This window comes from Mesocricetus auratus, unplaced genomic scaffold, assembly GCF_017639785.1.
Source record: "Mesocricetus auratus isolate SY011 unplaced genomic scaffold, BCM_Maur_2.0 Super-Scaffold_100006, whole genome shotgun sequence".
NCBI lineage: Eukaryota > Metazoa > Chordata > Mammalia > Rodentia > Cricetidae > Mesocricetus > Mesocricetus auratus.
In genome coordinates, this window is record NW_024429190.1 from 47723363 (window position 1) to 47749398 (window position 26036).

At 36.7% G+C, this 26036-nt stretch overlaps 1 protein-coding gene across 1 annotated transcript in view; it reads right to left on the reverse strand.

Annotated features, from left to right (window-relative positions):
• Positions 1-7844: 7844 nt before the first annotated feature.
• Kctd8 (potassium channel tetramerization domain containing 8) overlaps positions 7845-26036 on the reverse strand; it is a 234905-nt gene continuing 216713 nt past the window's right edge. The window contains exon 2 of the mRNA XM_005074352.4: positions 7845-9208. Coding sequence (XP_005074409.1) covers positions 8748-9208 — 461 coding nt within the window. The 3' untranslated portion in view covers positions 7845-8747. The remainder of the gene's footprint in view (positions 9209-26036) is intronic.

Genomic DNA, 26036 nt, shown 5'->3' on the forward strand with positions numbered 1-26036 from the left:
CTGGTTTAAGAGAAAAAAAAACAATGTTTGCTGAAATTATCTACCAAATAGGTAAATTTCACTGAATAGGGAGGACTTAGTTAATGTGTTGCTGAACATAAAACTTGAGTTTTACCCTACTAGCGGCTGTGTTTCTTAATTTCTACAGGGTCATGCACTCTGCAGTGAGAGGCAATATATATGGAGCTGTGTGTCTCTTGTCAAGGTGAACTATACCATCACCTGCAGGCCAGCATTGAAAAGTTACTGTGGTCACTAGTAATTTTCTTTCTTTCAATGGAACTTCTTAACAGTAAATATTTCCTCTAGGAACTCGTGTTAACAAAGATGACTATCCTAACTAGAAAACATTTTATTGCAAGCTAGCTTAGCCAAGGCAAGGTGTGAGCTCTTTTAAACTGATTGGATTTTCCTAGTGAGAAAGCCTGCTAGTCAGCTTCTTTCACACAGGTGCCTCCCTTCTAGGAAGTTAGGAATACAGGAAATTGTGCAAGAGTAAAGGCAGTTATCAAAAACAATTATTTTTGTTCATGACTATTGTTATTTCTCCAGGAAATAAAAGTTGCATTACCATTAGATCCAAACTGCACATATTTTCAACTATGAGAAGTGTGAATTTCAGCATATCACATGGCCCCTGATCTAAGCTCTCCCACTGCAGCTTGGTTTTGCAAGATAGAGAATCCACTGGCTTTTAATATAATCAAATAGTGAGGAAATCAAGAAGTGAAAATACACTAAAGAGGAAAATGACTGTCCCTGAGGCATTTGTTCCATCAAATTCAATTAGGGTGAGTTTTAACTGTTGTTTTCCAAAGCTGTGGTGTGAAGGACGGTATCCTACAAGAGCATACAAGGTAGTACTGATTAAGCATAGTTCATAGGCTTTCCATGTAAAGAAAGTGTTCTTTACAAAGAATTCTTCAGAACAGTAAAATGTTAAGATGGTACCAGTTTCAAATACTGTCTCGGAACATAATTAGACAAGCACTTCCCTAAGTCCTCTCCACTTGTTGAATGATTCCAAACATGGACATGGTGGGTTGTGTGGGTGACATATGTTTTGTTGTGATAAGCAAGTAATCCCTTTTACTTGGAAAATGTTATGTCACACTTTATCAGACTATACACAGTTACTGGACTCGATTCTGGGCTCTAAAACACAGTCCAACTCTCTTATCTGCAGGGAAAAGTTCCGTGGTGTCCCACCGTGCAGAAAAGTGAGAACAGTTCAAACTCTGAGAACACCGTGCTTTTCCTATTTATGTATGACACAGTCTAGATAAATGTGAAAGCATGATAATTCAACGAAGTTCTATGAAAACGGCTGCTGTATATATATATATATATATATGTATATATATATATATATGTGTGTGTGTGTGTGCTTTCATGTAAAAATATTCTTTCTTTACAAAGAATTTTTCAGAACAGTAAAATGTTACGATAGTATCAATTTCAAATACTTGGCAGAACATAATTAGAAAGAGCACTTCCAGCATAAGTACATCTATGGACATCAAATGTCAAAGGTCAATATTGGTTGTTGGATATTATGTACAGGATAGGTGGACAGATTAATGAATGCCTGCTAAATATGACTTTCCTCACAAGGTAATAAAAAGGCTCTGGGTGATGAAAAATCTACTAACAGATACTGATTCATGTAATTCTGTACTTCAAAACAACAAATTACACCCCAATAACAACAAAGCTGAGAAAACATTTGGACTACAGAAAATATAATTTACTTTGAATACCAGTTCTTAGCTATGATGATATCAAGCAACCATTTAGAAATGTGCTGTTTTGGAGACAGTAACACTCTCTAAAAGTCTCTAGTACAATTTAAAATTATATGCAGTCACGTGATTCAGTTCTTAATGTTGGTATGAATAGGCTAGACTCTTAGAAACTGTTCCTTTACATAAATAAGTATTTAAATGTCAACATTGACTTGAGTCTTTGATCTTAAATTTTTGTTTGGTACAGAGAAGACTACTGTGAACCTTAGCTAAGTTTCTGAATCCAGTCTAAAATTGCAAATTTTTGAAAGTTCATACAGTATAATAAAATTTACTAGAATACAGACGGCAGGCTTAATTAAGATGAACAGTTTTCTGAAGCAGAAAAGTGATGAATAGTTAATGGCTGGTTGTAACTCAGAAGTTCAAGATGAAGCCCATATGAAAAATTCACATCCCAGTGCAGAACAAGTAAGAACTATGTGATGATTAATTTCTCCTGAAATTTCACTTTTTTTAATCTTCCCTTCACTATTTCTTGTCTCCCACCCTTTGAACTATTCTTAATTCTTTCAGTTAATTTAAGTATTTGTTATTTGAAGAATCACAAGTATTATCAAGCAATTGATGGCAAATAATATTTTTCATTATTACATTTGTTTGTGTTTGTGGGGAGGGTATATGTATGTTTTATAGCACGTGTATGGGAGTCAGATGACAACTGTCTTCTTCCACTATGTGAACATCCGGAACCTAAATCAGCTAGCTTGTTAGGGGTGGCACAGGTGCTTCTCCCTGCTGAACCATCTTGCTGGCCCCAAAATTATTCTTAAAATGAATAAGAAATAACTGATGTCATTTATACCATTCCATCCAACTATAGAACAGAATCCAGGTAGCATATAAAAATGTCTTTAGACGTAGTGTTAGCAAGTCAAAATAAAGAACTATTAACATGGAAAGGAAGTCTTTCTATAACTAGTTTGAAAAAATTGAACAGTGCTAGGCATTGTTCTGAATACCTGTTAAAGAACAATTGTGGAACCAGACAGTCTTTTATTGCATGATATCTGTTTCAAGAAGCCAAGTAAGAGCGATGGCAGCAAATTTTTGAAGAAAACAGAAACAATACTGAATAGTCGACTTCATGTTTCAAAGCTACTGTTTCTTTAAGGCAATGGTTAGAAATATAGTATTAAAAAATAACTGATCAATTAACATGGGGTTGCCTCCTGTTACTTTTTACGTGTGCAGATTAAAGTAGAGCTGTCTCTATCCGGCTAAAAGCAACAGACATCAACTGTGAGATTGGGCTGTTGTTTTTCTAATTCCAATTTCTCACACTAACTTGTTCTTTAGTCCTTTAAGAGTATACAAAATGATTGCATGCTGTACATATTACATGTTGTAACTTGAAGATTCATCATAAAAAATTGAACTAATAGGAAAGGAGTCTTCTTGATTTCTGACAGCTCTCTCTCTTATGTTTTTTTAGCATTGGTAATAAGTTTATCTATGAATCTTTCTCCTTGATATTTAGGGAGAGATAGAGGAAGAATATGAAAAACTGATAATAAATATTTTCCTATTCAGAATAAACATTACATTAGTGATAGAAAGAAGAAAGTATTAAATGTCACTTTGGATTTTCAAGCATTTAGAAACATCTGGGAAAATGTTACAAAATATTTGAGTGTTTTTATGCGTGTGTGTTCTTCAGGTGGACACATGGATACATAGTATGAAGACCATACATAGAATAGAAGAAAAAGGAGGAAATTTTTGGTTAAAGGAATATGTAATATATTTCCTCAACAGACAGTGAACTGAAGATTGTAATCAAGAGAAAAACTGAAAAGGCTATGATACAGAAATACATCTTCAGTGTCATGTTCAGCCTTTCCTTAGAGAAGCTTCCTCCTGCAGTAGATGGGAACCAATAAAGAGATTAACAACTGGACACTGTACAGAGAATGAGAATCTGTGGAAGCCCAAATCCTTCCTAAGTGGGATGCCTTTATCAAAGCCCTCCCCTCAGGACACAGTGAACTATGTGACACAGAAAGATTGTTAAGAGCAATAGGGGATAGACATTGTCAAAGAAACAGTGTCTTGCAGACATAAAGGGACTGATGCATGTATGAACTCGTAGAGACAGTGACAGCATACACAGGAACTTCACAAGTTGAAGGCAGATGGGGTCCCAGCACTAAGAGGTGAAATGGACACAAACTCCTATCCCTAACAGAGAAGTTAGCTCTTATTGACAACTGCTCACAAAGGAAATATTAGCTTTCTTCAGTGGAGTCTTACTTGATATATAACATAGACCACAATTAAGGACAGGCCCCATAAGTTGGCAAAATGAAATCAAACATATTTTTTGTTTTTTGAGATTTTTTTTGTCTCAAATTTCTTTGTTTTGGCATGCTTTTATCTCATGATCATTTGCTTTGTTATTGTTTCCTATTCTGTTTTTATGGTGTGTGTGTGTGTGTGTGTGTGTTTCTTTTTCTTTTTCTTTCTTTACTTAATTTTTATTCATTAATTTACTTTTTAAGAAATTTTAGACAGGGTTTCTCTGTGTAGCCCTGTCTGACCTGGAACTCACTCTATAAACCAGGCTAGCCTATAACTCAGACTACTTCTGCCTTCAAAATGCTAGCATTAAAGGTCTCCACTACCACCACCAGCCTGTCTGTCTGTTTTCTAAGAAGAGAGAAAAGGAAGTCATAGAGTTGGATAGGTAGGAAGGTGGGGAAGATCTGGGAAGAGAGAGCTGGAAAGCACTCTCTGGGCATATTGTATGAAAAAATGTGGAATAAAGAGGATGAGAGAAGGAAGGAGGGAGGGAGGGAAAGAAGGAGGGAGGGAGAGAAAGAAGGAAAAAAAGAAGGAAGGGAGGGAGGAAGGGAGGGAGGGAGAGGAGAGGAGAATGAAGTGCCACATATCTATTAGAAGGAAACACAGTCAGGCAGAGAAAACACCAAATGCAGAGGCTAACATAGCAGTTATTGCTGCTTAGGTGAACATGATGAAGGTCTGAACTTGAATTTGTTATTACAATTGGAATAGGTGTTTTATCATCTCTGTGATTAGCTCTTCCTTGTCTTCTGCATTAAAACACCAGGCATAACAAATACATTGGATAGAACCAATCTGACACAATTGTAGAAAGTAAAGAGAGATGGTCAAAATGACAATAGAATCAGTTATTAATTATTCTGCTCTCAGTTAGCACTATGCTTTGACAGTTTAAAACAGCATGAAATACTCTATCCAAAAATATTTTGTTAATCTAAGCTCTAATTTGTTACTTTTATTTATTGAATTGATTAGTTTCCATTCAGTGTGAAAACATATTAGTATTCCTAATCATATATATATTATATTTCTATTTATTTAGTATATTTATATTATTATATGTTTGAATATATTATATTAAAAGTTTAATGCAAAAATTTCTGTTTGAGTTGCTAATTTTAGTAGCACATATGCATAGACACGCATAGGCACACACACACAACACCTGCCCAATCTTGTGTGGAAGTCTGTCTCTTGGTCTTTGCCCAGAGACTGACAAGTGTCAGAGGGGTTTCTTTTGTTCATAATTACATGGTTTCTATGTTGTCAGCTTCTTTGGCAAGCAGTCTCAGAGCAGGAGATAAGAAGAAACTACGAAATAACCACCATGGTATTTCCTATGTCCTTATTCCTGTCTACAACATATTCAACAGAATAAAACTATATGGGAGAAAAAGAAATAATCAATTGTGGTAGCTGCCTTCAGGCTCTGCAGTGTGTGTGTGTGTGTGTGTGTGTGTGTGTGTATTCATCAATTTCATTTTCCTATCATTGGGAAAGGAAGCAATACAGACAAATTCTATTCCATTTTACCTCTAATACTTTATGTCACCTTTTCCTTCAAAGAAAGAGCCTTTGATGTAGCTATCTCCCTGGGTTCCTTGTAAGTCTACTTGAGGCCAGCCAAGTTGTAGCCTCTACTGACAGAAAACTAGTTTAGAAAAATCAGATTCTAAGCCTTATACTAGGGTGAAAAGGTAGGAACACATACATGTTAATGTATTGCTGAAATGTCAGTCAAGCACTTCCCATACAGTAATTACTCAAAACCAAAAACAATTAAAATGCAGAAGTTTATATCCCATGGTCTAGAATTTGTATACTAATTTAGCAAGAAGGAATAAAGAAAGATCCGTGTACACCACTCTTTAATGAGGCAGAGATAAGTGGATCAGAATTCACATTCTTACTGAAATTTTTTTAATTACAACTCTACTTGAGCTGCTTCATTAGGAAACCATTAGCAGGCATAGGCCCTACAATTTGTTTCTGGGTCTCTTCTCATAGGTGATCACTGGACATTATATGTCTAGGATTATTTGCCAGCTGGCTTGTACTTATATTGGAATATGGACGGTTTTGGAAGGCAATTAGAATGTGGAAAGAAATGGGAAGCTAGAGTAATTTCCCTTTCCTTCTTTGCTTAGCTTCTGCCTTTGGAAGTGAGTGTGACTCTTGAGGGGTTCTAGTTCTTAATAGGTTGCTTGCCTCTTTGCCCCTCTGTATTCTAAATTCACTAATTGGTAGTGATGGTTACTTAATTCTGTAGGGTCACCACTTTTTTGTTGTTTTCTTTCCAGATCAGTGATGGAAAGCTATGCTTGTATGTAAATTGTATCCTAGAAATCTTCTCATTGTTATTGTGTGTGTATGTGTGTAGGTGCACACAGAAGCCAAATGTTGATACCAGATATCTCCCTCACCTCTTTGCACCTTTGTAGGGTGAAATTTAGTACTCCACCATTAACCATGTGGCATATTAGAGGCGCATACAGATGAGGTAAAAAAGGGCAGTTTACCACACCGCAAACCACACTGCCTACATCCTTATATGTGTTTAGTCACGCCTAAAGTGGGTGTGGTTAACAGTGCGGTAAACCACCCTTTTATTACCTCATCTGTATGCGCTTCTAATATGCCACATGGCTAATGGCAGAGTATCAAATTCCCCCTACACACCTTACATATTTATGGAGCCATCACTTGAGCCCAGACGTTTAGCATTCTGTTTCTCTAAACAACTAACTTGATCCATCGTAAGTGCCAGAGACCTAAACTCTGGTCATCACATTTGCCGAACAGTCCCTCACTTGCTGAGCCACCTTCCCAAACCTCTGAAATCCTCCTTATGCCATTATATCACTTTGAATTATCTGTCCATCAGATACATAAAATACAAGTGGCAAATGTGGCTTTGGAAGCCTGGCAACCTGTCAGTCTCTATCACCTGACCAGTGTTTTGAATGTCTATCAAATCATACTGTAACTGCCAACTTCTCAAAATTATATGAAGAAATTAAAAGAAGATGTTTTCCCAAAGTCCAAGCAGTTAATTGAAGGTTAATCATATATCTTAAGTGACTTTTATGGACCTGGGTAGGTGGTACTTTATATAACAACACTATGAAAAAAATTTTAAATGTAGGTTTGTAAACTTCCAAGGGATGATGCTCATAACCTTCATATGCTGGAAGAGAGGACATTGCAAGTGCCACCCACACCCTTTCTAAGTCACTGTGAAGAAAATTGAATTCATTCTTGAGAATATTTTTACCTTTCTCGGCCCATTTTCTTTAGCTAGACTTCATGGTATTTTGTATTTATTGCTCTGAAATGTTGGAAGCATAATTGTGTGGCTTTTGATCAGGAAATGCCTGTCCCACATACAAGGGAAGAGAACACTTTTCATCAAGAGTGACCTTTCAGCATGCTGTTGACATTTTTGTCTTTTGCTTTGTAAGAGATAGCATCCCAATTTATTGTGTAGAGGCTTTTCAATCTGGTTGTCAGTGAAAATAAACTTTCAGTGTTCTATCAAATGAAGTCTTTCTTCTCCTGTCGACTGGGAGTATATTAAATAACACATGGGTATCTGAATTTCTCTCTACCTTAATTTGAGTTCTGTTAGTCTTCCCAGCATTCAGTTTTAACAACCATTCTGCAATATGGTATTTTAAGTGAAAATTGAGGATGATAAAAATATTTTTTAAAGAAAACTCAGTAGAAATTAAAGAATTCTAACACATTTTCCTTTTTTTAATAAACACATAAAGCTCTTTGCCATTTCCCTTGATTATTTTGATGAACATGATAATAGGACCTTTTAAATCATCATTGTACCAATTTTCTCAGCCTGATGTAAAAAGACTCAATTCACTGAGATAATCATGATTATCATTGGTAGATGAATGTTGATGCCATAACATAACAGTAGAAGGCATATTTACACCATCTTAACATACAGAAACACCATACACCTTCACAAAAGGACCACAGATCTGGAACAAAGGAAGTTCAAACCTAGACAGCTTACATTTATAAACTTTGCCTGAAACTATATATATATATATATATTTATATAATTTTTGCTTTATTTTTAATATTTTTTTCTTTCATAGCAACAAACAGACCTTCCCTATTTCTTGCGATTTATTTGTAACATTGTGTTCATGCAAAAAATAATACTTGTTTTATTGCATTAACATTTAAACAATTGGAGACTTGGGTTCTGAAACCATCACCTAAAATTTTACTTCATGTTGCTTCATCCACATTGTTCTCTGAGTTGGTATGATATGAAGATTTTTGTTTGTTTTTTTGGTGAGTTACAGAACGACAAACATGTCCAGGTGACCACAGTTCAAAAATCAAGATTCTTAAGTTTCTTCATCATGCACAATATACTTTTGTTATTACAAAATGGCTTGAATCGGATACACCATTTTGACACACATTTGTTGATTCGTTTTTTAATTATATTTCTAAAAACAGCAACAAAGTAATGAAAAGAAAAATACTGTCCCACATCCACTGTTCACAAAAAGGGAGAGCAGCAAGAATCACACCTACCAAGAGTCAGGTGGTGACATTGGAGTAAACATTGAATGCCATTAAAACAAGCCAGCAACACGATCACGACTACAACCCATATTTCTGCAGCAGTTCAGACTGCCACTGGCGTTTGCGCTCAGGAAAACAATCTGGAATGTGGATTTTTTTAAAATCCTGAATACACTTTTTCATTTCCTCCTCCACACTTAGCTTCTCACAGACCTTCTTTTTGGAGAGATTGGTTTCCCGGGACTTGCTGATAAGTGACTGAAAGAGTTCACTGTTTCGGCGCTTGTCTGGTGGTGGCATCCACTGGACAGGTGCTTTTTTGGAGGGTCGATCCAAGGTTAAGGTGTTAGGCTGGTGAGCTGCAGCCTGCTGGACGTTGGGCGGATTGTCCTGGGGAGTGCTGGCCTCTGAGTGGCTGTCACAGCTGGATGTGGAGAGCTCATTGCAGGAAGTCCCACTCTCACTTCCTTTGTCTGTGACTTTGTCGTGTTTCCTGTCTTCATGTTCTTGTTTGGGTGATATTGCTTTCTGAGGTGGCCCTGAAGAAGACAAGTAAGGAAAAGGACAGAAAAAAAATGAATTAGTAAATTTGTGTTTTCAATTTAAGGATAATACTATCTATCTGAAGAAAAAGTGTTTTTCTAGCCTGGGTTTGATAGGCTGAAAAACAGCCTAGGTTTTTTATTTCCTAAAAGTCAATTCACTACTTAAAACAGTAATCGTTTAGAGCTATACTTAATGGCCTTTCAACAAAAGATCATGACTCTCATCATGTAGACTGGAAGGTCATTGTTATTTGACTTCTGACTCCTTTTGGAGCAAGTAAAGGCACAAACCAACAGATCTAAAATATCAGTTATCTCTACAATGCAGGACAATGCCATATCTGTGAGGAACCCCAGTGAAAACCCATTTTCTGTGGTGTAGCAGAAAGCAGAGGCCTCTAACCAGACCAATGACTCCAATCAATGATACTTGTAAGTAAAGATGAACAGACTAAATGGTAAGCTGTGTGATTCTAGTGATTCTACAGCTTCCATGACAAGATTCTGCTGCTTTGTTTCGTTGCTTTGTTGTTATTTTTCTTTTAAATTTTATTTTGATTTTTTGGGGGGGCATGGAGGTTACAAGGGCAGAGATTACAGTGGGGAGATGAATGGGATTGGAATGTATGATGTGAAATACACAAAGAATCAATAAAAGTTAAAAAAAGAAGATGTCATGCACAAACATTCCCTCAGTCTTATTTGTGCCTCTCTAGAAGCTGTGATCACTTTCCTGGCAATCACAGCCATAGATGCTGTCCTTTACCTGCTTATTTTGCACTGCAAAACAGGGAAGTGCTGTTGCTCAGTTTTACAATGCAATGGGCTCAGCCCAGAGGTATAATCCCATAGTTAGTTAGTGCTCTCAAGTGTGAGGCTGATTTAAATGGAATTTTCAAATCTTCATCCTGTTTCTTTGAAGAACTATGAAACTGCTATAATCTTAATATTATGAAGACCATAAATAGTTAAAATAGGATGCTCCTCCAAAATATGGGCCTTTGCAATTTGAGGTAAAACATATAGGAGGACGACTTTCTAAAACTGTTAGCTTTCTATAGGATATGCAAAATCATTCAATAAATGTGAAAAGGAGAACCTGATCCCACAGTAGAATCAAAAAACAAAAGCAAACAAAAGCCCTAAAACAAAACAACAGCAAAAAGAAGAAACCTAAAATATGCTCCGTCTTGGAAATAAGAGCTGTTAAAATACTTAAAATAATGACCATGGAAATTATAATTTTAACTGCATTCTCAATATGTTTTTACCCACAGACAGGTGTCGCTCTCGCCCCTCTTCAAAGAAGATTCTTTGTGCAGCCGATGGAGGTCATTATAGAAAGACACGACTGATCAAAACATGTAGAACAGGTGACTGTGGGTGCCCAGCCTCAAGTGATACGTTGACAATACAAATACTTAAGTTCATTTTTATTATGAAATTCTCTAAGATAAACGATAAAGTGCATATGAAGGGATATTATCGGAAGGATATAAATTAATCCCTAGAAGAGAAACAATTTCAATTTCTACTGTGCACTGATAGAGTAGAAAAATCCAAGTCAAACTTTCCACAAGTTCAATAAAATTTAGTCCCAGGGAAATATAATCAACTTCTATCTGTTTCATTATACATACTCTTAGTCTTCAAACACAGGCAAGAGAAAGTTAAAGTTGCATAGCATGTTCAGTGTGGGTGCAGATTCTAGTTCAACAATTTACAGCATTTGGCTTCTCTCGCTAAGTTTTTAAATTTCAGAGAATGAATTTCCTTATGTTTAAACTTTTAAAACTTTTTGCAGGGAATCAATATGTATGGAGTATTTTGATTGATTCTGGTATGCTCAAATGTTAATTATTCTTGCTTAGAATGTGTACCCCTGGGCTGTTGACCATGAAAATGAGGCACTATTGTTCATTTGCAAATTGACCTTACAGACTGAGGAATCCAAATACTTTCATTCTAATTCTGGCTATGCTCATGTTAACTATACACAGATGAGTAGTTATTTAGTTTTAGTTTCTTTGATCCTAATTTTTTTAGTTTATCTGTTGAAATAAAATTAAAGTGACAATACCTGCTCACATGGCTATGATAAAGTTTAAATGAGGAGGTAATACATGTGTGAGCAATTTGTAACCTTTAAAATTCTATTTTAGCTAAACTATTATTAGTTCAGAGTAAAATTCATCTACCATAAAGATTTTAATTTAAGAATTAAACTTTTATGTCCAAGAAGGAATTTGCTTAAGAAAAAAAAGTCTCCATGTTTTTCAAAAGTGTTAATTCAAAGCAACTGTAGAACTAGGTATGTACTTAGTGGCAATATGCTTGCTTAGGAAGAGCAAATCTCTGTGTTTGAGAACTGGCACTACAGAAATAATAGTAACAAAAACAACAATAAAAATTTGTGCATCAAGCAAAGTAGACTGGAGAATGTCACACTATCCCCACATTTGCTAAATTCAACAAAATAGGGCTTTTGATGGATTTTAATGGGCTTTCTTATATTGCAATAAAAAGGAAGAAAATGATAACTTTCTCAGGCATTTGGGAAGTGGTAAAGAAATTAAACATCAATTCATGTATCTGTTACCAGGCCATGTAAGCTCTGTAAAGTAATGTGGATATGCTCAGTCATAAGACCATAGTAGAGTTGCTGTTAATGCAGAAGTGTTTCTAAATGAAGTCTGTGTACAACTGCACACCTTAAAATTGTATTTTAATCTCTTTACTTGCATAGCAATGATGGAAAAGACTGGGTATAAAAAATTTTCCTGTAGCAGATGTAATTCCCAGAAGGAAAATTACTATTAAATGTGCTAAAGTCAACTGTGTGTGAATGTTTTTTTATGATGCTTAAGAAGAAAGAGCAACCCATGGAAGTATTTTAAGTAACAAGCAGTTGAATAAAAGAGAAAAACAATGGTTTGTGATCAACAAAACTATATTGAATATCTATATGTATAAGGCATAACTAGTTAGAAGAGACTGAAAAGTTCACCTTAACCCCAGAAACTGTCTTGGTATCAGTTATTACTGACTTGTTGGATAGACAAGTGCATATGTAACTGAAGCTTAAATATCACATGGACAGATGTGAAAAAGTATAACGTGATTGAACTGAACTAGGAAACAGAAAGCATTTTAATTAGTTATTGAAATTTCCTACTCTGAATTGAAACTTCACATAGGAGAGGCATTTATCTTCACATAAGAGACTATTTAAATGATGAAAAAGTAATGGGTATTGGAGAAAATGAAGTCATTTCTGTATATTTCTACCATCTATGGGAATTACCACATTTATGACTGAAGAGGAATTAAGAAAAAGAAACATCAAGATTGTTTGATAAAGTCTCAAGGAGTCATTATTTTATATTTAAAAGCATATGTCATGCATTGAGTATTTAATATGCTAAATATAATTTTAAATAAAGTCATGCCATTCATGCTGACATTTCTCCCACAGGGGCCATAGATCACATTAAAAAAAGCCATGAGCAACCCTCTGTCAGGATAATACAAGTGACTGGCAAAATAGTATGTGCTATAGATGTTGCCTTTGGTGGCCTCTCAAAGATTAATGATAAGTAAGTCCCCACTGCTGAAGATGTTGTACACTTAGGATAGAAAACTCGGATGATTTGAGATGGATCTCACCTGATAACTTCCTTCCTGTTGTCTAGCTATTATAATATCAGAAATATTATACAAGCTGGCCAAAGATATGTCTATTCAGCTGTGATGTCTATGAGTTACAACACTGACAAGCATGGCAAGATATTCCTAAAAGTACAATAATGTCACTCATATCTTGGTGGTACCAACAACTGTCTTAATGGAATTAGTTTGCTCAACAGGAATAAAATCATATCTTGCATTAGAAACAATCAAATATTCAGGGATAGTGGGGTCATGGATCTTAGAAGAGAACCTACTATGACCACTTGCTAGACCAGTATAATTCTTAACTGAATTCCAAAACTCATCCTTATACCCACAGATAAGTGTAGCAATCATCCCTCATAAAAGAAACTTCCTTTGATGGCAAATTGAGTTAATTAAAGACAACCACAACTGGGCATAACTCAGAGATCATTGCATCACAGGGAACTCAGCCTCTGTGGATACATGTTCAACACAACTCCTGAACCTAACTCAAGGAATATTTCAAAGGAGGCTCTGAAAGATTGAAAGACACACAGATGCAGGAAGTCTACACTGTTTGTTAAAAATGGCTGCCTAAAAAGACCTGAATACTGTCAACTAATAGACATACTACCACAAAAGAGTGAAATTCTCTGAGTTTCAGTCCTATACAATGAAATTCAGGCAGCTAGTGCCTGCCAGTAGAGAGAGAATTAGCCTATTACAGTGGTGAGCCCCCTAACTATTTATTCCATATAAGACAATCAGCCTTAAAATAATATATAAACAGAAGTAGACTTAATAGTGTGTAGTGTGTGTGTGTGTGTGTTTGTGTTTGTATGTGTGTGTTTATGTGTAAAGAAATGTGGCCATCAATTTCAGAGGAAGACAAAGGTTGGCAGGCAGAGGGTGTAGGAGGGGTTCGGGGAGGGAAGGGAAAGAGGAATGATGTAATAGCATTTCAGTTAATATATGTTACATAAGAAAAGAAAGAGAAAGAAGGAAGAAAGAAAAAGAAGGAAGAGAGGAAAGAGAACAAAGCAGGAAGGGAAGAAGAGAAGAAGCTAAGCAGTTAAAAGAAACACATGATTAAAAGGGACATTTACACAATGGAGTACTATTCAGCAGAAAAAACAATGGAATCCTGAAATCTGCAGGCAAATGGATGGCACTAGAAAAAAACATCCTGAGTGAGGTAACCCAGTCACAAAAAAGACAAACATAGTATGTACTCTTTAATATATGAATTTTAGATATAGATCTGGGGAGTGCCAGCCTACAATTCCATGGACAGAGAGTCTGGGAAACAGAACCATCCATACTGATGGAAGCAGAGGCAGACTCCCACAGCTAAACACTGAGCTGAACTCAAGGAACCCGGTGACAGAGAGGGAGGACTGATGAGCAAAGGGTTAAGACTGGACTGGATTAAACCCCAGAAGCAGCTGACCTGAACAATGGGTAGCTCTTGAGTCCCAGACTGGTGGCTGGGAATCCAGCATGGGACTAATCAAGACCCCCTGAATGTGGGTGTCAGTGAGGAGGCCTAGGCAATATATGGGCCTTGGGTAGTAGATTAGTATTTATGTCTGGCATATAAATCGACTTTGGGTGCCCATCTCACCCTGGACTCCTGGGGAAGGGTCTAGGTCCTGCCCTGGAAGAAATGACAGATTATGGACACTTCCATGGAGGGCCTCACCCTCCCTGGGAAAAGGAGTGGGTATGGGGCTTTGGAGGGAGGGCGTGGGAGAAGGGGAAGGAAAGGAAGAGGGACTGGGATTGACATGTGAAGCAACCTTGTTCCTAATTTAAATTTAAATAAAAAGGAACATTGCTACTTTTCATATCGGGCTATCCCTTACTAGGCTAGTCTAATTTTCCAAGTAATTACATTTTTATTTTATTGTATTTATTTATATTTTGTCTTCCAGTCCAAAATCCAGACTCCTTGAAGACAGAAGCAATGCCTTTTAGTGTTTGTGTTTCAATGGTTCTGTGATCAGAAGACTTGTTTAACGAAAGTCATAAAATTATCTTGTTTCTGAATTTGTTTACTACTTAAATCGACTCCATCATTTATCCGGCAGCTTGTATTCGGCACTTGCTATGTTATTAAATACCCTTCTAGCTGACACTGAAGTAGTATGTTAATCATGTGTTCATCTTTGTAACAAAATACCTGACATTATAATGAGGATGAAAGATTTGTTTTGGTTCATAATCTAAATGGCTCATCCATGATGAGAAGGCTCTATAATTTGAGCCCAGGGAAAGGCATAGGAGGTACAGCATCTTATTTCATGGCATCAAAGGTTTTTGTTCCATTGCATCCAGGATGTATAAGACAGACCAAAAATAGGCACCCCAGCACAATCAAATTCCAAAATTTAACATTCCAATATTTTAACATATTTCCATGAAATTGACCAACCCCTTAAAGGTTCAAAAACCACCCAGTATTGCCAGTCTGGATACCTACCTTTTTGCATATGAACTTCTGGGAAACTTTTACAATCTAATTCATAACATCTTATCTCCTATCATCCTGCCACAAAAAATGGGTCTCACAGTCACACATTAGTTAACCTGTCTCCCCCAAAGAATTAAAATGTTTAGAAGCACATGGCTGTGCTTCTTTGTCTCTTCGTTTCACTCAGGTAGCTTAGAAAATTGATTTGTATTATCTCTGAAACTACTAATAAAATACATAAGAAAATGCAGTGCAGCATTAGGATGAGAAAATGTATTTGTAAGTGGAACATGTACTTCTATTTTTCCATAAAATACAGTCTGATTATGGTTTCCTCTCCTCTAACTCCTCCAATATTATTGCTTTCTTCTTAAAAACTGAAAGCCTCCTAGGCATGGTGGCATACAAAAGCCTGATTTACATAAGAGTTCTAAGACTGACAGGGCTAGGTAAATGGGTTTGTTTAAAAAAAACAAATAAGAAAAATATATTCACATACTGACTAAAACCTTCTTACATTTGAGTATATTTTTTCTCTTAGTGACTCACAAGTACTTCTTCAAGTTCATATAAATTACTTAAAGTTATTTTGCTTTAAATAATAGTTTTCCTGTTTCAAATTGGATCCTATGTTTTGTCTCAATGTACATGCAGCAACATACATACAACATACACTGAACACAGAAGACACACACACACACACACTTTACTATATTATTTAGGATCAGAAATTACTTTTGTTGTAATTCCTGATGCACCTCTGAAGTAATAGCTACAAAATATTATGAAAGCACAGCTGAGGCAGGATTATTTTTAAAGACTTTTCTATTCTGTTTTGCGTTATATAAATGTGAAAGTGTAGGCAAAAGTACTATCAGGTTCAAGTGATATGACAAAAGTGAATAAAAACCCAGGACACTGAGTGAAATAAACCTCTGGCAGTGGTCCATAAAGAGGACATCACTTTATGTAGTTAGTGAGCATATCACTTTTGGAGGCCAGTTCTGCTTTCTCCTTTCATTCATATAAGAGAAATGAATACTTAAAGATAATAAATAATGAGGAAAATATTTTCTCTGCTCTGCATGGTATGTGAATTCTATGTCACGTCCATGGTTGCTGCTGACACTTGCAGCTGTGGGTGTCTAGAGAAAATGCGTCGAGTCTATTTATCTACCCAGAGGCCCTTGTAATATGCAAATTGCTAGAGAGACCTCACCAGGGCTCTGTATTTAAGAATTATCCTAATGCTGTACCCATGGAGGCTAAGTATGCTTTATTAGCGTTCTGGTGCTCAAAACAAACAAAAGAATATAGCTGCCCACGTTCCTTTGGGATATTTGAATGAAGACTGTGGACCCTCTCTGTGGACATTTCTGTTTCATCTATCTGAATCTGCCATTCTGTATTAAAGAATATAGCTGCCCACGTTCCTTTGGGATATTTGAATGAAGACTGTGGACCCTCTCTGTGGACATTTCTGTTTCATCTATCTGAATCTGCCATTCTGTATTAAAGTTGTTGGCACATTTTTCATGTGTCACATTAACCACCTCCTTCTAATGATCTCCTTTTTAACTGACACATAGTACAAAGGGAGAGTGATCTATCTATTTTTGAAATTTGTGAACGAAAGCTTAAGCTTGCTTGTTCCAAACCTATAAAACTAGGATCTTAACACTTAGAAGATTCTTGGCAAGTAATGAGACATTTATAGAGGATCCTCTATAAATAAGAATGGAAGTTGATCTTATGGTGTGTTATATATAACAAAAATTATATGAACATAAAACATAAAACCATGGTAGTATAAATTATGCTTGTCTCTTATACAATACCAAACAACTGTTTCAGGCCTGATCAAAACTATATTTTTCATTAAGACATTTTATACATGCATATTATCATTGTTTTTAGTTTGCATCCACTTTTTCTGCCATCCACTACAGGCTACCCCCTGCTCCCCCAACTGTCTGAAAAAAGGCTTTTTGTATGTGCATTGGTATACACATGCACGTGGAGGCAAGAGGCTAACCTTGAGCACTGTTCCTCAGAAGTTGTAACCTTTCTTTCAGTGGGCTAGGATGGAAACCCCTATGCTCTGCTTTATTCCTGGAAGATTACACATGTGAACCACCACCTTGGCTTTGCATGTGGGTGATGGAATCTACCTGGGTTCTTCGTGCTTGTATGGCAAGAACTTTAGAGTCTGATCTCTCTCTCCAGGCTTGAAATATGGCTTTATATAAAAATGGTGGAAACAGATTAAGAGGAACCTAGATGGTGGAGACTACCTGCTATTCCAACACTCAGGAGGCAATGGCAGTATGACTGCTACAAGTTCAAGCCCAGCAACACACAGCAAGTGCAAAGCCTGTCAGAGATAGGCATACAGACTACTTTGAAAGACATTAACAACATAATCAAGCATTTGAGGAAGCAGGAAAGAAGCCAGCAATAAGTCAAGACTTAGAATCCAGGAGCAAAAACAATTGCAAGGAGGAAACCAGGGATCAGGAGATTTTTATCTGCTGGATACTTACGGATCTCAAGTGTTTATTTGGCCATAAAGAATTGCAAGTATTTCCAGTAATCTGCAATGAGATACAACTTCTTGTAGCTGCCTTACCACTTAATGTGAATGTTGCTTCTTTTCCCTTTGAGATTTATAAATGTTTGTCTCTTATGGAAGTAATTTGGCACATAGTCATGAAGCTGAATGGGAAACAGAAGCATGAATGTGCATAGTAGAGTTTAATTTCACTTTGTGGTATAATAAAAAAAAGCGTTTCATCTTTGAAAATAACAAAATTGTGCTGATGGCAAAAGTTCTGGTACCTACTTGCTAGGTCTTAAAAAAGTCAGTTTTCTACTTTGTTTCAGAAGGATGAAAAGTGTGACATCAGTTTGCCTGGTTGATTTTCTGTCAGAACGTCTGTGTGGCAGACCCTGGCATTGGGCTTAAATGTACCACACTTTACACAGAGATGGAGAGCGAGACATAAAGAGTGAGAGTGTATGTAATAAAGAATTTTAATTTAGTGGTGATAATCATGGCACAGGACTTTACACATATTCGATAAGTTCTCTACCACTTAGTCACACCCATAACTCTTGTAACATTATGCAGTGACTGGTCGGTGGATTGATGTATATTAATCTTTAAATTTATGAAGATGTACAGATTATCATGTAGGATTGTATCTTTAATGTCATTCATAATTAAATTAAATACATAAAATAAATAAAATACATAATTAAATAAAAAAGAAAACGTAATCAGCATAATTGATAGTTATTCAGTCATGAAGAAGAATAAAATTATGTCATTTTCAGGAAAATTGATATAACTAGACATTATCAGATTAAAAATACTAAATAAAAAGTAGAAAGTTAAATACAGCAGGGTCTTTCTCTTTTGGAGGTACACGACTTATGTAGGTAAAGAAAATCATATATGTATATAGGGCATGAAAGGGGAAGCAAAACTTTAGTGAAATGGGAGGGGCTACTGGAAGAGGGAGGGAAAACTCATGGATATAAGATATGGGATGGGTATTGTAAAAGTATATTTTACTGTATGAAAGTGTCCCTCTGAAACCTTGTACCATGTACAATGAATATACACAAATTAAAAAAAAACAGTTTCCTTGGAAAAAAGAGAAATCTATAAATGTAACTTTGTGTGACAAATGTCTTTGCAGACTTGACTAAGAGATTTAGAGTGGTGAAAATATACAGGACTGTCTGGTTTGGACTGTTAATTCATTGATAGATTTCTTTCCATTAGGAAGTATGAGGGACATTAGCACACAAAGGAGAAGGGCAGAAACCATAGGCTGGGAGAAGCTAGCACAGAACTCCCCAAAGCACACGCAGGGAGCAGAGCCTTTCAATCTCAAGATAATCTCTGATTAAAGTGGATAAGTGGTTGCAGTCCTCAGTCCTCCAATGCTTCTGGACAATAAGTTCCTGTTTCTCTAAAATTTCCAAGTTCATGCAGTTATAGAAACTAACATAAGTCCAGCCAAATTCCAGGCCATTGGCAGGTGCTTACACCATCTAATTTGTGTGAGCATGATTCAACCCTTAATGGCAGGGTGCACTGGGTCTGATTGTCGGACCTCAGTTTCTCTGCTACAATAACATGTCTTTGCAAAACATGTGAGGGTCTCACCTCGTTTCTGTGTAAGCACATCCCATGCTGAAAAGCTCAGAATATCATATGGCATGCCTTTGACTTTTGGGAATATCATCGTTGGTAGAAAACTCCTACAGTTAGTTAACATTTGCTTCCCACTGACAGTATCTCCATCTTTCAGGGAAATATCTGTTGATGGTTCTCTATACTAATGGCCTTTGTGTGTGTGTGTGTGTGTGTGTGTGTGTTTTGAAGAATATATTTGGTGCTCCCTGTATTTCTTTATTTAAGAGAGTCAAACACTAGGCTACAGTAGTATATTTATGATTGCCATGCACATTCTGTATCCTCCAATTTATATAAATTAATCACCATATGCATGACATTGAATAGTCTCCCTGCATCATCTATAATTACAACATATATTCTTTCTCTTTCTGAAAACAAACACAGCTACTCATCTATTTTTTTAATTTTTATTATATATTTAAATTAGAAACAATCATGCTTCACATTCAGTCCCAGCTTCCTCTCCCTCTCCCTCCCCTCCACACCCACCCCCACTCCCTCCAGTCCTCCACCTCCCCCAATCCACACTCCATTCGCCAGAGAGGGTATGATCTTCCATGGGGAATTTCTAGAGCCTGTCATTTCATTCCGGGGAGGGCCCAGGCCCTTCCCTAAGTGTCCAGATTGAGAGAGCATCTCTCATTGTGGGATGGGCACCCAAAGTCCATTTGTGTTCCAGGGATATATACTGATCTACTACCCAAAGCCCCATAGATTGCCTAAGCCTCCTCACTGACACCAACATTTTAATACACATGTAAACATATAATGTAAAATATGAGAAATCACTTAAAAATCCTTTTACAGCCGACAACACAGCTTATCACCTCTTCATTCTTTGACATTCTGACTCATGTTTCCTGTCTTGTCCTATACTTCTAAAACTATATGCTAAATCATATTATTGTCAATATCTTCTGTTTGTTTTTAAAATTATGTAAATATGTGTGTTACAGCAGGGGTGGGGCAACTATGTGATCATGGAGGATAGAAGGGGGAATCAAATCAATCACTGCAGCTAGAATTACAGGTGGTTATGAGCTATCTAACCTGGATGTTGGAACTCAGACTCAGGTCCTCTTCAATAACTGCATGTGGTTTGAAACCACCAATCCATCTCAAGGCTTATAGCACTTTCCTTTTCAATCAGTTCTTCTATCTATGACTTTTTAAAATAAAAACATGATAACCTCAAGTGTACAGTCATGTACTTAGGAAGTGAGTTATTTTAATTTCTCCTGTGTAAGGTTCCCCTCTACATATGAAGCTATCTATATCATGTATGTTATTAAGATTATTTCTCCCATTGGCCTCTTGATCTTCCTCACAGCTATAGTCCTCATCAACACAATGAATTTATTTTGAAGACTCAATTCTGACAGATCAATTCACTTCTTTCTCTATTTTCTATTATCCAAACACCAATGCCTCAACATCCACAGCAGTGAGACAGCTTTTAAGAATACACCTATTCTCAGATGCCTTCATGTCTTTTGAAAAAGTCCCTATATCTTAGCCCCATAGACAACACATTCTGTAATCCAGTCTCCATTTCAAATCAAAGCACATTTATTATTACTTTCATCCATTGTTCATCTCAAGTTGAAGGAACTTACATGTTATCTAAATTTGTCTACAATTAGTCACCTAGGTAATAAAAGGTTGATTGCTGTTTTTACCTATACTTTTCTGCATAAAGTAGGTGTGTGTGTGTGTGTGTGCGTGTGTCTTATTAAATAATACATTTGGTGTTCCGTGTGTTTCTTTATTTAATAGAGTCAAACACCAGGCTAGAGTAGTAGATTTATTATTTAGATTGAACCATTCATAATACTGTACTTACCAGCCCCATGATCTACTGCATGGACACAGGTTAGAAAGCAAGTAATTATGGATGCTCAACACCAGGAAGTTTATGTGATGTATTAAAGTGCTCATGAGGGGAAGAAAAGTGAAGTTTTTTACAGGATTGCATCTAATTCAGTCCACATACATCAAGGGAGAAGAAAATATAAAAAAGAATGCCTATAATATTAGAACATTGGGGTGACTAGATCACTAATTCCTCAGGGAAGTTCCACCAGTTTGATGAGTAACTATAGACCATATAAAATATAACTGTAGCTGGCAATATGTGTCAGTAGTGGAGTGCCTGTGAGGTACTAAATGTTTAAATGTATATGGGTTATCCATCCCCCTCCCTCCTTCCTTCCCTGTGTGTGTGTGTGTGTGTGCGCGCATGTGTGCATGCAAGTATTGTGTGTGTAAAGTATATGAGAAAATACATTTTTAAATTTGTCTACCTATTTTAGCTGCACATAATGATGAAAGGAAACTTTCTTGAAAAAAGACACATGATTTGTTATACATAGCAGCTGAAAACAGAAACCTGTGATGTTTAATGCATGAATTAAGACGTTAAATGAAATGTTTGACTTCTTCCTTTCCAATTCGTATCCCCTTGATCTCTTTTTGTTGTCTTATTGCTCTAGCTAGAACTTCAAGTACTATATTGAAGAGATATGGAGATAGTGGACATCCTTGTCTTGTTCTTGATTTTAGAGGAATCACCTTTAGTTTCTCTCCATTTAGTCTGATGCTGGCTGTTGGTCTGCTGTAGATAGCTTTTATTATGCTTAGGTATGTTCCTGTTATCCCTGATCTCTCCAAGACCTTTATCATGAAGGGGTGTTGGATGTTGTCAAAGGGTTTTCAGCATCTAGTGAGATGATCTTGTGGTTTTTCTTTTTCAGATTGTTTATATGGTGGATTACATTGATGGATTTTCGTATGTTGAACCATCCCTGCATCCCTCGGATGAAGCCTACCTGATCACGGTATATGGTTTTTCTGATTTGCCAGTATTTTATTTAGTATTTTTGCATCAATGTTCATGAGGGAGATTGGTCTGTATTTCTCTATCTTGTTTGTGTCTTTGTGTGGTTTGGCTACTAGTGTAGTTGTAGCCTCGTAAAAAGAGTTTGGCAGTGATCCTTCTGCTTCTATTGTGTGGAACAATTTGAAGAATATTGGTATTAGCTCTTCCTTGAATTTTTGGTGGAATTCCTCGCTGAAACCATCTGGCCCTGGACTTTTCTTGGTTGGAAGACTTTTTATGGCTTCTTCTATTTCTTTCAGGATATAGATCTGTTTAAATTGTTTATCTCTTCTTGATTTAATTTTGGTAAGTGATATCTATCCAGAAAATCATCCATTTCCTTTAGATTTTCCAATTTAGTGGAGTACAGATTTTCAAAGTATGACCTGATGATTCTTTGGATTTCCCCAGTGTCTGTTATGTCCCCTTTTTCACTTCTGATTTTGTTAATTAGCATGTTCTCTCTCTGTCTTTTAGTTAGGTTTGATAAAGGTTTGTCTATCTTGTTGATTTTCTCAAAGAACCAACTCTTTGTTTCATTGATTCTTTGTATTGTTTTCTTTGTTTCTACTTTATTGATTTCATCTCTCAATTTGATTATTTCCTTGCATGTACTCCTCATGTGTGAGCTTGCTTCATATTGTTCTAGAGCTTTCAGGTGTTCTGTTAATTCTCTAATGTGGCAATTGTCCAGTTTCTTCATGTGGGCACTTAGTACTATGAATTTTTCTCTTAGAACTGCTTTCAAAGTATCACAAAGGTCTGGGTATGTTGTGCCTTCGTTTTCATTTAATTCTAAGAAGTATTTTATTTCTTTTTTTGTTTCTTCCTGTACCCAGGGGTGACGCAATTGAGCATTGTTCAATTTCTATGAGTTTGTGAGGTTTCTGCAATTTGTAGAGAAAATGTGGTACATTTACTCAATGGAGTACTACTCAGCAGAAAAAAATGGAATCTTGAAATTTACAGGCAAATGGATGGCACTGGAAGAAACCATACTGAGTGAGGTAACCCAGTCAAAAAGACAAGCATGGAATAATCTCACTCATATATGGATTTTGGACGTTGAGCAGGGCATTGCCAGCCCACAAGCCCACCAACAGAGAGTCTGGGGTGCAGGTAGGACCCTAAGAGTGATATCCATGGTAACCCGGAGAAGGGTTAGAGGATGAGATCTCCTAATTGGATTGGGGTGGGGAAGGGGATGGTTGAAAGAAATGGGAGAAAGAGAGGGAGAAAAGAGGAGGGGAGAGGAGGACATGGGAGAGCAGGAAGGTTGAGCCAGGGTAAGAATAGAGTAGAAAAGGATGGGAGATACCATAAAAGAGGGAGCCAGTATAAGTTGGAGGAGAGATCTGGCACTAGTGAGATCTTAACAGATCTATAAGAATGACACCAACTGGCATTAAGGCTACCCTAAATGCCCTCCCATGATAATGAGGATGATGACTACATTATATGCCATCCTTGAACTCTCATCCAGTGGCTGATTGAGGCAGAGGAATCAAGATCAGGCTGGTGAAACCCATAGAGGCAGCTGACCTAAACAAGGGGGAACACGTGGACCCCAGACTGATGACTGAGTGGCCAGCATGGGACTGATCCAGACACCCTCCCAAGGAACCTGGGTGACAGAGAGGAGGTCTTGTCAATCTGTGGGTCCTTGGAGAGGGGAACAGTATTTATTCCTGGCATACATAAGGACTCTGGGAACCCATACTACGTGGAGGAATGCTCTCTCAGCCTGGACACATGAGGAAGAACCTGGGCCCTTCCCGGGATGTTGTGACAGACTCTGAAAATCCCTCGTGGAGGACCTTGCCCTCCCTGGGGAGAGGAGGGGGAATGGAGTGGGACTGAGGCATTGGAAGGAATGGGGGGAGGTGGAGGAGGGGAGGGAGAAGGAACTGAAAGTGACATGCATAAAATTTTTTAAAAATTAATAAAACAAAAGACTTCAAAATGAATGTTTAAGGTAATAATTATAAACATTGTGGAAAGTATCAAACATAAAAATGTAATCAGTATGCATCTCTGAGTAAATGTTTTGGGAATTATATATTGAAATGATAGAGTCGTTTACCATTATTCTACATCCTGAGTAATAGGGTCTTGTACCCTTATTCCATGTGCCAGAGTGGAATTTAAGGACCCTGTTACTATTACTATTTTTGGTCCAGTCTCAAATTGTCATCCATACTTATATTTTAGGGGAAAAGTTGTGTTTCATGGATTCCTGTCTTCTGGGGGCAAAGATGTGTTTCATCTTTATTTGTTTTAAGACTATTTTATTTTGTTCATATTTTGCCTCATAAATTAAAAGTTGTAACAATAGTAACATGCTTCATACATTGTACTTAGTTTTCTTTTTATACTTTGAAGTAACTTGGCATCATGTTATAGATTTGTCATGCCTCAGAGTTTATCCTGAGTTACAGTCTGGTATAAACTGCTACTAATAAAAGTCTCAGGAATCTGTATTGAACTGATTCTGATAATCCTGAGAATGGTACTGAGAGAGTGATTTTTGAAACCCTTATCTTTGAAAGGAATATGTCTAGATGCCTACCTGTAAAAATTAGGGGGTTAAGTGCGTAGCTATACTGAAATGTTCTTGTTTATTAAGGTTGTTCATAGTACAGCAATTTGAAAATAATGCATGTCTTTCCAAATGTTTCCTATGTTTTCTAACTCATTTGTTGTTCTATTATTATGGTTCACCCCCTTACCAATTAATCTTAAATTGGTTTTTCCCATTTCAAAACCAAGAGTGAGGTGACATCATCTTCCGAAGTGCATAATCTGATGAATTTACCAATAATATAAAGACTATTTTCAATTAGTGAGATGCACACAAAATATGACACTCCTATCACATAAGAGAAAAAGATACTGTTTATAATATGAATCTCAAAAATTTTTGAAGAGATGTAGGAAACAGGTGAGCTTTCAAAAGAATAGATAAGAACAAACAGAACACAGAAGAAGTCACATGTGTCAGTGCTGGGACTTGTCAGAAATTGTGCTCTTTAATACTTGGAGTTGCAGGCACATTCCAGTAGCACCTTTCACTGATACACACATCTAAATCAGAGGTTCTGACATAAGGGCAGCAATTTCTGTAATAGCTCCCACAATCTAATTTCATAATGGCTGAATTCTGCCCCTGTCAAGCTGCCTTCAACTCTTCCTGTCACTTCATGGTGCACTTCAGGACAAAGTTAATATTTTAACAACAGCAGTAGTGCTGCTCTTCTTTGGCACTAAAACCAAAAAAAAAAATAGGAGAAACATAGTGCCATGCTGCTCCTGAAACCATTTCAGGATTAAAAGACAGTTTTAAACCTTCTGTGAAGACACAGTCAAATGACTGCATGTATGCATTTTCACCGGAGATCATATTAAACCCATATTAACTACCAGATGGATGATTGTCACTCACTAATAACTTAGAATATTTTGAAAATATGAAGTACTGGTAATAGAATCATTACTTAGTATAATTCATATTGCAAATATTTCCATAAAACTCCACAGAAACAGGATGCATAAAGACCTGCTTACTGTTTTTGTCTTGATGTAATTCAAAGATACATATTCTTTTCTC